Genomic DNA, 15,547 nt, shown 5'->3' with positions numbered 1-15,547 from the left:
GCCACCGCTCCCGGTTCTACATGATATTATACTAGAGTGTTTAGAGAGACATTTTCTTTATCTTGTAGTCCCATATCTTTATAGAATTCATCATAAAACAAGCCCAGAAAAGTAAAATTGATTTGCCCAAAGTTATCTAATGCAAGACTGAGACTGAGATCCAGTTTCCTGACTGACTACTGTGCGATAGATACACCTGATAAAGTTTAAAGTGACCTTACCTATTTAAAGTAATTTATTTAGTTTGCCCACTGAATTTTTCCTTTTAACGTTCTTTGGAAGAAACTTAGATAATTGCTTATTGTAAGAATTTAATGTGTCACGAGGTTTCCCGAGGATGTCCAGAACTACCTACTTACTTTCTTCTCTTACAATATCCCTGGACAGTAGATGTTTATGTTAGGAGAGTTTCCTATTGAACACTTGCTATGCTCCAGGCTGTTTGCCAAACTTTTTTTTTTTTTTTTTTTTTTGAGATGGAGTTTTGCTCTTATTGCCCAGGCTGGGGTGCAATGGTACCATCTCGGCTCACCGCAACCTCCGCCTCCCAGGTTCAGGTGATTCTCCCGCCTCAGCCTCCCGAGTAGCTGGGATTACAGGCATGCGCCACCATGCCTGGCTAATTTTATATTTTTATTAGAGACGGGTTTCTCCATGTTGGTCAGGCTGGTCTCGAACTCCCAACCTTAGGTGATCTGCCCGCATCAGCCTCCCAAAGTGCTGGGATTACAGGCATGAGCCACCGGCCCGGCCTCCAAACACTTTTCTTATAGCATCTCAGTTGATGCTGTTTCAAAAGGAGTTAGGTAGAATAAAATTCTGAAGTTGAGCCACTTGTAAAAGGCAACAGTAAGAGATAGAGCTGATGTTTTCTGAAAGTGTTTGGCAGAGGCTACAAAGTTTAAGGGGGAAGAAGGGAGTTTAATGGTCAAATAAACATGGAGAATGCTGGAATATTATTGGAGGTATATTTTGAGGCTAGGGAGATAAGTAGGATCTGGCAGAACATAGATCTCTAAAAATTGTGCATCCATGCTTCAGGGGATGCCATTTGTATAGACTACAATGTGAATAGTCTGTTCACCCCCAGACCTGCTCTCAGAGTTAAAAAGCACTGGGGAAAGTGAAGTAGGCTTGGGCACACTAGCAGTTTTCTATTCTGGAGTTTTGCACACTAGCAATTTTTGTTGAAGTGTGAATTCTAAGGTAGAAGTGGCTGAAAGATGCTTGTTTCCTATGGCAAACTGCTTGGATTTTATCCTGTAAAAGAGGGTTTGATTACTAATCTTAGGGTAAAATAAATTCAAGTATTCAGAGCCAGAAGTGATAGAGCTAGACTTATTCTAGTTACAGGTAGCTTTGAAGCCATTTCTATGGCTTCATATCACTGTTTCTAATCTTTTGACTACAAAAATAAATTAGTATTTCACAATTGTATTGTGAATATAATTAGTATTTCACAATTGTAAATTATATAATCTAGAAGATGGACTCTGTGATACCAATTTTGACTGCTTAGAGGTTCTGTGTTCTAGATAGGCAAATTTGCCAGACAGTTGTATTTCTCATCAGCAAAGCGTTATTATATTCTAAATTAAAATACTCTCATAGAAAAAGCCACTTAAGGTCATTTATTAATAAGAGCTAAAAAAAACTTGTTTTTTTCAGTTACACACTGTTGTACAAAATTATTAGATTCAACACAGCAACTGTTTATGGTTTCTATGGATCTTTATTTGATAATACACTTTTTAAAATTTTTAGTATTTTTTGTAACTTTTGAATATTTGTTAAATGTTTCTTGAATTCCTATATGTGCTAAACACTGTTCTAAGAGCTGGGGAGACAAAAATGAACAAACTAGACAAAAATTCCTACCCTTATGGAGCATAATTTCCATGGAGTATAAGTGTAATATTATTCATAAGCTTTTTTAAAGAGGTATGAAGAAATAATTGGAAAATCTTAGTTTAATATTTGTGTAGGGATTTTGATGTTCTAGAAATCATCTTTAAACTCTCTTCCCTTTTTAGTTTTTCAACACATGTCCTGGAAATGAACAACTTAATATAGAAAATCCTTCATTTACATCAACCCCTATTTGTGGGCAGAAAGTTCTCATTACAACTCCTCTTCATAAGGAAACAACTCCCAAAGATCAAAAGGAAAATGTAGGGTAAGTAGGTATTAAATAATTGTGTTAGAGAAAATGGGGAGCACAATGTCAGGAGTAGATTAGCTTATTGTGCATATAAATAGCATGTGTCATAATCCCTATTCCTACAGGACTTAGAATTTTTTTTTTTTGAGATGGAATTTCACTCTTGTTGACCAGGCTGGAGTGCAATGGTGAGATCTCGGCTCACTGCAACCTCCACCTCCCGGGTTCAAGTGATTCTCCTGCCTCAGGCTCCTGAGTAGCTGGGATTACAGGAATGTGCCACCATACCTGGTTAATATTGTATATGTAGTAGAGATGGCATTTCACTGTGTTGGCCAGGCTGGTCTTGGACTTCTGATCTCAGGTGATCTGCCCGTCTCAGCCTCCCAAAGTGCTGGGATTTCAGGCGTGAGCCACTGGGCTGGGCCAGAATTTTTTTTTTAAATCATAGCCTTATGTTTTCTCCTTAGGACAGTCAAAACCAACTTAAATATGGTATCTTTGATTTCAATGAAAACATTTCTAGTACTTTTTTCTGTATGTATTCTTTTTTTCTATTTTAAGATGAGTGATTGAAATCAGAATTTGTGTGTGTGTGTGTAAGAAAATTTAGCGTGTGCTTAAATTGCTTTGCTTTCATTAACTTGTATGCAATCAGATTGTGACTATAACATAAATATCTAAATGATTGGATAGTTTCAGAACACCTACTATTAGAAGATCTATATTGGGTACCACACCAAGAACTCCTACTCCTTTTAAGAATGCGCTTGCTGCTCAGGAGAAAAAATATGGACCTCTTAAAACTGTGGTATGTATATTCATTTTGTTTTTAATAATTTTCCTAATTTTAATAAAACACAAATTGTGATTTTTATCACTTTGATTTTTAACATTTAAAAAAGATGTTTACTGAAACAGATACAAAGCTTTATCTTTTGATTTTCAAGTTTTTTGTTGTTGTTTTGTTTTTGAGATGGAGTCTCACTTTGTTGCCCAGGCTGGAGTGAAGTGGCACAATCTCAGCTCACTGCAACCTCCACCCCCTGGGTTTAAGTGATCTTCAGGCCTCAGCCTCCTGAGTAGCTGGTATTACAGGTGCCCGCCACCACACCCAGCTAATTTTTGTATTTTTAGTAGAGATGGGGTTTCACCACATTGGCCAGCCTGGTCTTGAACTTCTGACCTCAGGTGATCCACCCCCGCCTCGGCCTCCCAACGTGCTAGGATTACAGGTGTGAGTCACTGCGCCTTGCCTAATTTTTAAGTTTGAATTTTGTGTCCACCTTTTTCTTTAACTTGTAAATAAACCCTTGCTTGGCTTGTTTTGAATTCTTAACTTTATAGCATCCAGAGAAAACAGATCAGGTGTCATTGGAACTCTTTTCTGTTTTTTTTTTTTTTTTTTCATTTTTCTTTCTTTTTTTTTTTTTTTTTTTTGAGACGCAGTCTTGCTCTGTCACCAGGATGGAGTGCAGTGGCTCAATCTCGGCTCACTGCAACCTCCACCTCCCGGGTTCAGGCAGTTCTCCCTCAGCCTCCCGAGTAGCTTGAACTACAGGCTTGCACCACCATGCCCAGCTAATTTTTGTATTTTTAGTAGAGACGGGGTTTCACCATGTTGGCCAGGATAGTCTTGATTTCTTGACCTCATGATCCGCCCACCTTGGCCTCCCAAAGTGCTGGGATTACAGGAGTGAGCCGCTGCGGCCGGTCGGAACGCTTTTCTTAATACTACTAAATTTAATACTAAATTTAGTACTAAATTAAACTACTAAATTACATTTTAGTAGTTTCAGTCATGGTTACATGTATTAGAATAAAATAATTTTAGTATTTTGATATACTGAAGCACTTTCATGATAATATTTAGGAAACTAATCAGGGTACCTCTTTAGGAAACTCATTAGGAAAAGGCTCAGTTTCCTTTTCTATGCAAAGGAGATCATAAAACACACCCCAAATTGTTACTGTGAAGCTGAAAGAGTTGATGTAATTAAAGGAGCTTGTCTGAGTTTCAAGTAGTGTGTGCTTGGTTGCTGCTGTTATTCTAATAATAGTATTTGCGGTAGTAGTTCACGAATGAATAGGACTGGGAAGTGTTCTAGTTACTGTGCTTTCATATATCTTACTGCCTTTGAAATACCTTGTAAAAGTGATGGGCATTTTAGGCAGATACAGATTTCTGACAAGTTCTTTAGAAATACGATTTTTAAAATATTCGTGACTTCCAGGGTTTTTTAGTTATGTTCTTCTATTTTGAGTCACTTTTTGGTTAGATTCGTTAGCAAATTCTAGTTTAGTTGATTTAATTAATTTTCTGCCCAAAAGCATGTTACATACACACATCTACTAGTCTTTTCTTTCTTTTTCAAAATACTGTGTTAAAGGGTACACAGTAGGGTTGATTGAGTCTTTTTGTCATTTAGCTCCATGTACTGCTGTGAACAATCATGTTTCCTTTAGAGCTTCCTAGAGTTTTTATTTATGCATATACATAAATAAAACAAGAGTATGACCACACTTTATTATTTTATAACACCATTTTTTAATTTAACCAAGTAAATTATATATTTATCCCATAATTTTTAATGTTTGCATAATATTCCATTGTATGGAATTATCTGATTGATTTAGCCGGTCTGTTTCAGTGTTTTGCTGTTTATTTTAAAAATTCATCATTAATTCAGGAAATATTGATTGAGTGCCTAATAGGTTCCAGGCACTGTACTAGGCTTTAGGGATGGAATAAATGTTGAAAAGGTCAAGTATGGTTCCTGCCTTCATAGGGGCATGTAAACTAATTGGCGATTAGACAAGTAAACAATGATTTGAAAGCATTTAAAAATTCTACAGTGAGTCAGGGTAATTTGGTCAACATATAAGTGGAATAAAAATTATCATTTGATAGCTGGGTGTGGTAGAATGCTCTTGTAGTAGTCCCAGGAGGTTTGTTCGAGCCTGGGAAGTGGAGGCTACAGTGCGTGGTGATCAAGCCACTGCACTCCAGCCTAAGGGACAGAGTGCAGCTCTGTTTGAAAAAAAAAAAACAAAAACAAAAGTATCATTTGTAATAGGTTTCAAATACCTAAATTCCTTGTCGGTTTGTTTACTAGCCTTCTGACATTTTAAATTTAATACCAGCAGCACTCACAGCTCTTTGGATAGAATTTGACCATTGCCAAAATAGATTACTTGCATCAGCAATTTAAGATAAAAGGAAGGCAATGATTTAGAAATTAAAATTCCTAGCATATCTATAGGCTCATGTATTTCTTTGCAGTAAGCTGACTTCTCATTTCTCCTCCTCCTCCTCCTCCTCCAGTTATTTACTGAGCATCTACTATATGCTAACCACTTAGCTTTCTTTTGTATCTTACTATGAGTCAAATGCACTTCTTGGAGATTGGCTTTGGAATTTTAATCAGGTATATCTTAAATATCTGTTGCCTTTTTAATAAACTTTGATTGTTTTAATATTTACTATGAATTACTCAAAAGGCTAAAAACTCTGTAGAAGTATTAAGTTTGGTAGTATCAAACCTGAAAAGTATTAAATGCAGGAGTTCTTTGCTTTTGACACATTAGAGCAATTAAGAGAATGATTCTTGCTAGTGAATGAATTAATCTGTCTTAGCCCTATTCTAGGACATTTATGTTCTTAAAGGGGGAAAAAACTCCAGATCTTTTTAAGAATACTATACTAGATCAAGAAAATGTGGGCTGGATGCAGTGGCTCATGCCTGTAATCCCAGCATTTTGGGGGATCAAGACAGGCAGATCATTTGAGCTCAGGAGTTCAAGACCAGCCTGGACAACATGGTGAAACCCCATCTCTACCAAAAATACAAAAAATTAGCTGGGCATGGTGATGTGCACCTGTGGCCCTAGCTACTTGGGAGACTGAGGTGGGAGGATCACTTGACCCTGGGAGGTAGAGGTTGCAGTGAGCTGATATTATGCCACTGCACTCTAGCCTGGGTGACAGAGTGAGACCCCATCTCAAAAAAAATTGAGGAAAAAAAAAAAAAAGAAAATGTGGTACAAATACATCATGGACTACTATGCAGCCATAAAAAAGAACGAGGTCATGTCCTTTGCAAGCACATGGATAGAGCTGGAAGCCATTATCCTCAGCAAACCAACGCAAGAATAGAAAACCAAATATTGCATGTTCTCATTTATAAATGGGAGCTAAATGATGGGAACATGTGGACATTTAGAGAGGAACAACACACACTGGGGCCTTTCAGAGAGTGGAAAGTGGGAAGATAGAAGATCAGGAAAAATAACTAATGGGTACTAGGCTTAATACTTGGGTGATGAAATAATCTTTGTTTTTGTTTTGTTTTGAGACAGAGTTTCACTTTTGTTGCCCAGGCTAGAGTGCGGTGGTGTGATCTCAGCTCACTGCAACCTCTGCCTTCCAGTTTCAAGTGATTCTCCTGCCTTAGCTTCCCCAGTAGCTGGGATTACAGGTGCCCTGCACCACCCTAGCTAATTTTCTAGTAGAGACAGGGTTTCACCATGTTAGCCAGGCTGGTCTTGAACTCCTGACCTCGTAATCCGCCTGCTTTGGCCTCCCAAAGTGCTGGGATTACAGGTGTGAGCCACTGCATCTGGCTAGGTGATGAAATAACCTACACAGCAACCCCCCATGTTTACCTGTGTAACAAACCTGCACTTGGACCCCTGAACTTAAAAGTTAATTTGAAAAAAGAATACTTTATGTTCCTGGTGAAATATCATCATTAAAAAGCTCTTTGAGGCTGGGTGTGGTGGCTCACACCTGTAATCCCAGCACTTTGGGAGGCTGAGGTGGGCAGATTACCTCCTGAGGTCAGGAGTTCGAGACCAGCCTGGCCAACATGGTGAAACCCCATCTCTAGTAAAAATACAAAAAATTAGCCAGGCATCGTGGCAGATGCCTATAATCCCAGCTACTCAGGAGGCTGAGGCAGGAGAATTGGTTGAACTGGAGGGTCAGGGAGTGTGGAGGTTGCAGTGAACTGAGATTGTGCCACTGCACTCCAGCCTGGGTGACAGAGCAAGATTCCATCTCAATAAATAAGTAAATAATAATAATAATAGGCTCTTTGAGAAGTATACAGAAACATTAACATAATTCCTGTATGTCTCAGTCTAGATGAGAACACTTTTAACATTTTATTTTCGTTTTAAAAGTTTTTGTAAGTTCTGTGAAATCTCATTTATATATGAATACTATTCTCTCTAACTTTGCTGGCTGGGGACTTAAGCTGCTGGTGTTTTTTTGGTTTTTGTTTGTTTTTGTTTGTTGGTTGTTTGAGATGGAGTCTGGCTCTGTCACCCAGGCTGGAATCCAGTGGCGTGATCTCGGCTCTCTGCAACCTCTGCCTCCTGGGTTCAAGCAATTCTCCTGCCTCAGCCTCCTTGGGTGTGCACCACCACCCCCGGCTAATTTTTGTGTTTTTAGTAGGGATGGGGTTTCGATCTCTTGACCTCCTGATCCGCCCACCTCTACCTCCCAAAGTGTTGGAATTATAGGCATGAGCCACCATGCCTGGCAGTTGCTGGTTATTAAGTGCTGCCAGTTCTTTTATTTAGTAGAGGTTTGATTACCTTTTCAAGTATATCTTGGTTATGATAGGTATAAGTTAGATATAATTTTTAAATTTTTTCTGGGTTATAAGTTGTGCTTACCTATTTGATAGAAAGCTAGATGAGTAATATTTTGAGACTATTTCATCACTTAGCTCACACTCAGTTGTCTGTCTCTCTATAACCTACCCTCCCACACTACACACACATGCGCGCGCACACACACACACGCGCGCGCACACACACACACACACACTCTCTCTCCCTCTTCTTGGATACTGTGTCAGCTCTTTGCTTAGGCTAGGTATACAAGGATGAAAACGACCTAATCACTGCTGTCAAGTATCTCACAATCTTTGTGGTAACAGAAACATGTTAACTAGTAATTACATACCATGTAATAAATACAATAAAAGTAGAATAAGAGCTAGTGTATTCCCAATATGTTCTGTATTTCTTATTTTTATGTAAAAAAAAAATACTTGAGAAATAACATCTTTCTTTTCTGTTTAATTCTGAAGATCCTGACCTGAAGCAGGAGCTACAGTGGTTTCCCCAAAAGGAAGATTTTCGTTTAGTAGCCTAGAAAGAAGAAATTGCCATTCTTTACTCAGTACTTGCAAATGTGTGATATTGTTTTGCCATAAAATGGATTGATTTAATTAATATATCTATAGGGGCTAGGAGAAAATTATGACAATAATGGGAAAGTATAAAAGATGGGTTTCCTATATATAGGGAGAAAAAGGAATTGCTATAAATGACTTTTTACAACATTTTAAAAAACAATTTAGTCCCAGCCACTTGCCTTCTTGGAAGAAGATATTCGGGAAGTTTTAAGAGAAGAAACTGGAACAGACCTATTCCTCAAAGAGGAAGATGAACCTGCCTACAAAAGCTGCAAACAAGAGGTAATCTTCTAGTATTATTGTTAATAAAAGTCTTATTGTATCCAAGAGACTTTGCCATAAAGCTTCTACAACAAATTACTCATTTTAGAATACCGCTTCTGGGAAGAAAGTCAGAAAATCACTAGTCTTAGATAATTGGGAAAAAGAAGAATCAGGCACTCAACTGTTGACTGAAGACATTTCAGACATGCAGGTTTGTAAAGGATTATTATTATTGTTATTTTAAATGGTTGCTTTAAGTCCTAGTGGTTCTTATTTCTTACTCATTGTGTAGCCAGTTCATTAGAGATTCATGGAGGATTTTTATTTTAGTATCATTTTGCCCAATTCACAGAGAAACTATTCACTGTAGAGAATATCTTATTTACTTTTTTAAAATTTCTTTTGTTATGAGAGGAGTCAGCTGCCTTATATATGATGTCAAAAAATTGTAGTTCTCAAGATTTTAAATATCAGAGTTTATCTTTGGTTCATTTCCAAAATACTTAATATTACTACATTACTAGAAATTTCAGCAGAGCCAAATGCTTTCTTGGAGAGAAATAAACAGGGCTTCCATTACCACTTACTCAGTAGTCCCTCCATTTGTCTCCATTTTTGAATTAGTTATTTTCCTCTTTCTTTTTTCTCTCTTAGTCAGAAAATATATTTACTACATCCTTATTAATGATACCGTTATTGGAAATACATGACAATAGGTGCAACTTGATTCCTGAAAAACAAGATATAAATTCAACCAACAAAACATATACACTTACTAAAAAGAAACCAAACCCTAACACTTCCAAAGTTGTCAAATTGGAAAAGAATCTTCAGGTATGGATTTATAAATTTCTTTAGTGATTTTTGTTTTTGTTTAATCAATGATCACTTTGGATTTACTGATCACAAATTATACTTTTTCTTTTAAATTCAAAATTGATTGTAACAGTAACTAAACATTTACCATTATTTTGTCATTCACATTTGGGTTTGAGAGACTCATTCCTCAGGGCACATATAAACTAAACAATTGGAGCTGTAACCAAAGACTCGTCTGGTGATTTCCTCAGCACTGTATCTTTTTTAAACTAAAGATATATAAATCTACTTCTGGCACCTCTTCTCCTGTAACAAATATGTATAGCCCTAATTGCTATTCTGAAAAAGGGTAAGTGGTTAGAAGCAGTTTCAGCATGATTTTGTTGGTACCATGGTTTCCAGTGAACTTTTTGTCTCAGAAGTTGTAAAACAAAGTCCTTTTTTTTCTGTTGGGATGTGGCCAAGTGTGTAACTGCAAATGAAGGTTAGGAAAATTTTTGCTGCATTAAGAGTTTACCCCAGAGAATTTGAGAGTTCATTGAGTAGGGAATTTTCTTCTTTATGCCACAGTGACTGCAGCATTAGTATACCTGATGTTAAAGCATACCTTGAAAACATCTTTGACAATCACATATGACCACCTTACATCTGTTTTCAGCTGCTGCTTTCTAAGAGCCATGTAGCACATTCTCTTAATCCATGTAAAATGATTTGAGTTCCCAGCGTTTAATTAACATAGAACTTTTGGGGAAAGTTATTATATAGAAGATCATGTCTATAACATAGTAATCTTTATAATAAGGGAAGAAAAAAACATAAACTTGATTTTTTGCTATGAATATATTTCCTAATTTGTAAATAAAGCATTCTTGGCTCATTTTTGACATTACATCCTCTCTTTAAACCTTTTGCAAAATTTTAACATTTATTTCCATGTTAAGACTCATTTGATTTGGGGGGAATTGTTGGGGACAAGACTTCTAAACTGCCTCCATAGGCCTGTAAGCAATATAGATAGCTAAAATAATTGACTTTTTAAAAACTTGATTTTAAAAACTTGATCAAAAATATTTCAGTATATATTTAAAAACATTATTATTAAAAAATACAATGCCATTGTTAAAACATTTTTATAATTATTGCTTATGAAATATCTAATCAGTTTAAATAACTAACTTTAAGAGTCTAATTGTGATATAATATGGATAGTTATTTTAATACTTTTCACATCACTATTAATATTTCCTTTCTAGTCAAATTGTGAATGGGAAACAGTGGTTTATGGGAAGACAGAAGACCAACTTATTATGACTGAACAAGCAAGAAGATATCTGAGTACTTACACAGCTACCAGTAGTACTTCAAGAGCTCTTATACTGTAATTATTATTAAAATTGATGAAATGCCCCACTCCCTTACTGCAATCTCTACTAAATTAGGTTGCAGTGAAATTTTTCTCAATTAGTTGTTTTTAAAGTTGTAAGATAGCCCTTTTAATACAGCATCTTTTTTCTATTCTATATAGTAGGCAGAAAGCTAGTAAGTCACTTAAGGGGTAGACAATTTCATAGTTTATTTTTTAAGAGATGAGATTTTTAAAACTTGTTTTTAAAGAACAAGATGGGAAAATAATAGAATGTTCATGGATTTCTAAAAGTAAATTCTCATATTTTCTTCACAAGATATATGTTGCTACTCTCTTGATGCTGCAGTTTTGTTATAGATAGGTGTATGAGTAGATATGATTTCTGAAATTAGTCTATGTATGGAAAGCACACGATTTTATGAAGTACTTTTGCCCACGTGCTGATTTACTTAGGCTACCATTTACAAAGAAACACATTGAAAAGGAATTTAAAAGAAGGCTAGAAAGTTGCACTACTAATTTTTTTTTTCAGAAGCAGTAAAATTAACTACAGTGTTAAATGTATTTATTTGAGCATAGTACTGAAAATAAAAAGCATGCAAAAATGAGTTTTTTCTTTATTAGTAAATAGTATTTTCTTAATCTCAGAAGAGCTGAGAATTTTGTTGAATGTATTGTACAGTATGTAGGAGCAGGAGGACTTTGTAAATTGGAAAGAAGTCTGTTTTTTATAATTTATTTTTATTTTTAAAGCTTAAATGTAGATATTTATATGTATACAGGGTGCCTAGAAGCCAATGTTGTTTCCTGTTATTACAGCTAACACAGTAAAGAATAATTTTGACTTTAAGTATGAAACAGTAGTAAGTTATAGCTGCAAAGAGTACAATATCTATACTATATGTCACATCTACCTAAATGTTGCACTATGCCCTTTAAATCATGTTGGTTATAAAGTAGTTCTAAAAATGTACTAAATAATAATTTAATATTTTCTTTTTAAATTATATCGGGGATGGTCATATACATTAATCTGGTGATTTGTATATGTTTTTGAAATTTTTGCATTTTGTTTAAAAAATAATATGGGCCGGGTGCGGTGGCTCAAGCCTGTAATCCCAGCACTTTGGGAGGCCGAGACGGGCGGATCACGAGGTCAGGAGACCGAGACCATCCTGGCTAACACGGTGAAACCCCGTCTCTACTAAAAATACAAAAACTAGCCGGGCGAGGTGGCGGGCGCCTGTAGTCTCAGCTACTCGGGAGGCTGAGTCAGGAGAATGGCCTAAACCCAGGAGGCGGAGCTGGCAGTGAGCTGAGATCTGGCCACTGCACTCCAGTCCGGGCGACAGAGCAAGACCCTGCCTCAAAAAAAAAAATAATAATAATAATAATATGGTACTTTGGTCCCTAAAAACAGTCTGCACTTAGAAGTTTATATTTACAGTGTTTCAGAAGTGGAGAACATTATCTTTTATTTATAAAAATATTTTGTCCTTTTTTAAATGTTTTGTGTTTCTCTACAGGTTACAACAGTTGCTTCAGTTGCCTGTTTTAGGTGTTTGCACTTATTTTATTTCTTTTTGAAAGATTTTTTATTTGCTTTTGTGGTAGAGATTATATGTAATTTTTTTCAGTCATATAATGGTGTGCTGTCAACTTAAACACTGACAGGTAAATAGAATTGTACACTGTAGTTTGAATTATTTATAATTGACACACTCTCTCCCTCTCCACTCCTGAAGTATGCTGCTATAGAAAATAGCAGAATCGGCTTGCTGCTACGAGAGAAGGAAAGAGCGACCACCACTTGCACTGTGTGAAAAGATAAAAAACAAATGATGGCAAGTTCTCAAGTTAACTAAATGGAATCAACCATTACCAGGCAAATTCTTACAAATACCAAAATACTACTATGCCTTAAAAAACAAAATGAAAGCAGGTTAAGATTTTCTGCTCTGTTTGTATGTTAATAGAAATGGAAATACTAAGTATTTTAATACTTAGCTCTTGAACAGTAGACCTAAAAGGGTTTTAAGCTATTTAAATCTACTTGCTAGTTTTTGCATATTTTATATATATATATATATACACACACACACACAAATATATATATAGTGAGAAGTGAAGAAAATATATGGTACTAAGATTATGCCTTGTTGATAAATAGATAAACCAATTTGAATCTTCTTAGCATGTTTAAGTATGTTGATTGCTTTCTAATTAATGAACTTCTCACAGAAATTTCACTTAGTGAAACCAATGATTGTAGCAAACTCATACTGAATCATTTCAGTTACCTTGAACTAATAGCACATAATGGTTTTTTGTTGTTGTTGTTTTTAATGTAGCCCTTACCTGGATATACATAGTCTGCAATCACCAAAGTATAATATCTTATAAGAGCTATATTTTTAGAGCATATTTTTTCTTGAGCATTAAATTATCCTAAATGGTAATATATTGTGGATAAATCTGGGCTTATTGGACATAACACATATTTGGGTTGGTATTGGTTGAATCCTTCAGTTAACTGCTTTGTTGCTTTTTGCAAGATTTTTAATCTTAAACATGTCAGGCATCTTAAGTCACCTTTATAATGTTTTGTTCCTCTGAGTTTCTTTCAGTATGTTATACAAATGCCAGACATACATGTAGCAGCCATACTTGCATGGAAACTGACTACACATATATAATACTGCATTTTATTGTAAGGTTTTCACATTAATACAGCAATTACCCTGACTAAATTGAGTTTTGTGATATATGGAAAACTCCATTGTAAGAGAATCTTGCATACAATGTCAACATATTAACATCCAAAATAAAGCATCTGTGTACAAGCTGACTTGGCATTGCTCATTTCACTTGGTTTTGTGCTTTATAAGGACTGATAGAATCCTTAGAGACTTAACATTCTGTTCTTAGGCCTTTTTTCTCACTTAGAACTCTCTTTACGGTGATTTTACCAGTAAATACAACATTGCCCCTTTATTGAGCCTCATTTAAAACCAGATTTTCAGCTGCCTTTCAGATACTTTCACATGACACTTCCTGTTGGCGCCTTTAACACATATTCAAAGCAGATTTCCTTTTTCCCAACTTCGACCTGCCCTTCCTTTGTTCTGTCACTTAGTGGTATTGCCCTCCCTTCATTTACCCAGTGAGTAATCACCCACCCCCACATTGAAGTCAGCTGTGAATTCTCAGCCTGCACGTGGCCTCTGTCTCCATTCTATAGAAACGTCAAGAAATTGAACAGGGGCATAAGGGTGTCATCTGGGAAAGGCACACTGGTCATCCAGGCAGGGCTCTTTAGTGTTATATTACTTCAGTAAATTCATCACCATCTAGATTCTATCTTTAGCCTTGTAGGCTCAGAAGTCTGAGGGAATTAACTCATTAAAAATGAGTTTACCTCTCAGTAGAAGGCTTACATCAAGTTTATGACTGATACATGAAATTATAATGCCAATCTATTAATTTGTAGCATGAAATAAAACTGCTGAGAGGACTAGGCATATTCTCTCCTTATATGTAAACAGAAAGAAACATAAAAAACAGACGTTCCATAGTTCTCTGTTGCCTAAATAATAATAATTCTCCTCCTTCACTCCCTAACCTGGACATGACCAACTTCATTTTTTCAGTCATACTGGCGACTTGGATCTTCTGGGAACACGTGCACACTCCCATCTCCAGGCCCGTGTTTGTAATATCCTCTTTGTATGACTTCTTTTTTTTTTTTTTTGAGACGGAGTCTCACTCTGTCGCCCAGGCTGGAGTGCAGTGGCACTGTCTCGACTCACTGCAACCTCCACCTCCCAGGTTCAAGCAATTCTACCAGTAGCTGGGATTACAGGTGTGCACCGCCATGCCCGGCTAATTTTTGTGTTTTTAGTAGAGATGGGGTTTCACCATGTTGGCCAGGCTGGTCTCCAGTTCCTGACCTCAAGTGATCTGTCTGCCTCAGCCTCCCAAAGTGCTGGGATTACAGGCGTGAGCCACCGTGCTGGGCCCTCTTTGTATGACTTTTCTTTGTTTCCCTAGCCTGTTAAAATCTTAGCCTTTAAGGCACAAGTCTGTGAGTCATTTCCTGATTATCCTAGTGCTTCCATAAAACTTTCCCACCAGACTTTACATTTCTGAAGAGTAGGGATTGCTGTTTATAACTCCTTCATTTCTGTGTCTATCATGGTGCTTAGAAAAATCTCGCCAAGTGTTAAATTTAAGTAATTTAAAAAATTAGTTATGACTCGGAATATTAACCATACTTTTTTATACTATGAATTATAAATAGCTTTGATTTATTAGTTGTCTGCATGAAGCTAGTTTTGCTTCATAGCCAATAAATTGTATTACTCTCTTAAAATCTTTCAGTTCATTTTATAGCCGTATAATTTCCTGCTTGACTTATCTCTATAGTGGTAGGCTTGCCAGCCAATCAGACCTTTAATTCGTAATGTAAAACTGATGATAGTATTTGAAGAGGTGCTTCCTACTTGGTGAAAAGTGAAAATTGATTTGTAATTAAGTAGTAGATGATAAATTGAACCAAGTAGAATTCTGTTGGAACATTGCACTTTTCCCCGGCCTTTTTTTTTAAATGAGTATGGATATGGTCAATAATATGTGAAATATATCAGTAGAAAAGCAAGATAAAGTACACTTGGAAAATACTTGTGGCTCATGTGCTAGGAAGAGAGTGTTTTTGAAAACATTTTAGTG

The 15,547-nt window shown here is 36.2% G+C and overlaps 1 protein-coding gene across 3 annotated transcripts in view; it reads left to right on the top strand.

Annotated features, from left to right (window-relative positions):
- The window catches only part of MYBL1 (MYB proto-oncogene like 1), a 46,469-nt gene extending 34,900 nt beyond the window's left edge, over positions 1-11,569 (top strand). For 2 of the 3 annotated variants that reach the window (XM_023222390.1, XM_023222389.1), the window contains exons 11-15: positions 2,034-2,176; positions 2,858-2,972; positions 8,536-8,652; positions 8,741-8,845; positions 10,707-11,569. In XM_023222390.1, the coding sequence (XP_023078158.1) occupies positions 2,034-2,176; positions 2,858-2,972; positions 8,536-8,652; positions 8,741-8,845; positions 10,707-10,835 (609 nt within the window). In that variant the 3' untranslated portion in view covers positions 10,836-11,569. Of the gene's footprint in view, positions 1-2,033; positions 2,177-2,857; positions 2,973-8,535; positions 8,653-8,740; positions 8,846-9,288; positions 9,469-10,706 lie in introns of all 3 variants that reach the window. The other variant, XM_023222388.1, reaches the window with a different exon arrangement.
- Positions 11,570-15,547: the final 3,978 nt, after the last annotated feature.

Source organism: Piliocolobus tephrosceles, chromosome 7 (genome assembly GCF_002776525.5).
Source record: "Piliocolobus tephrosceles isolate RC106 chromosome 7, ASM277652v3, whole genome shotgun sequence".
NCBI classification, from domain to species: Eukaryota; Metazoa; Chordata; class Mammalia; order Primates; family Cercopithecidae; genus Piliocolobus; species Piliocolobus tephrosceles.
Note: the sequence above shows the minus strand (reverse complement) of the source record. Positions and strands in the feature narration are given on the sequence as shown.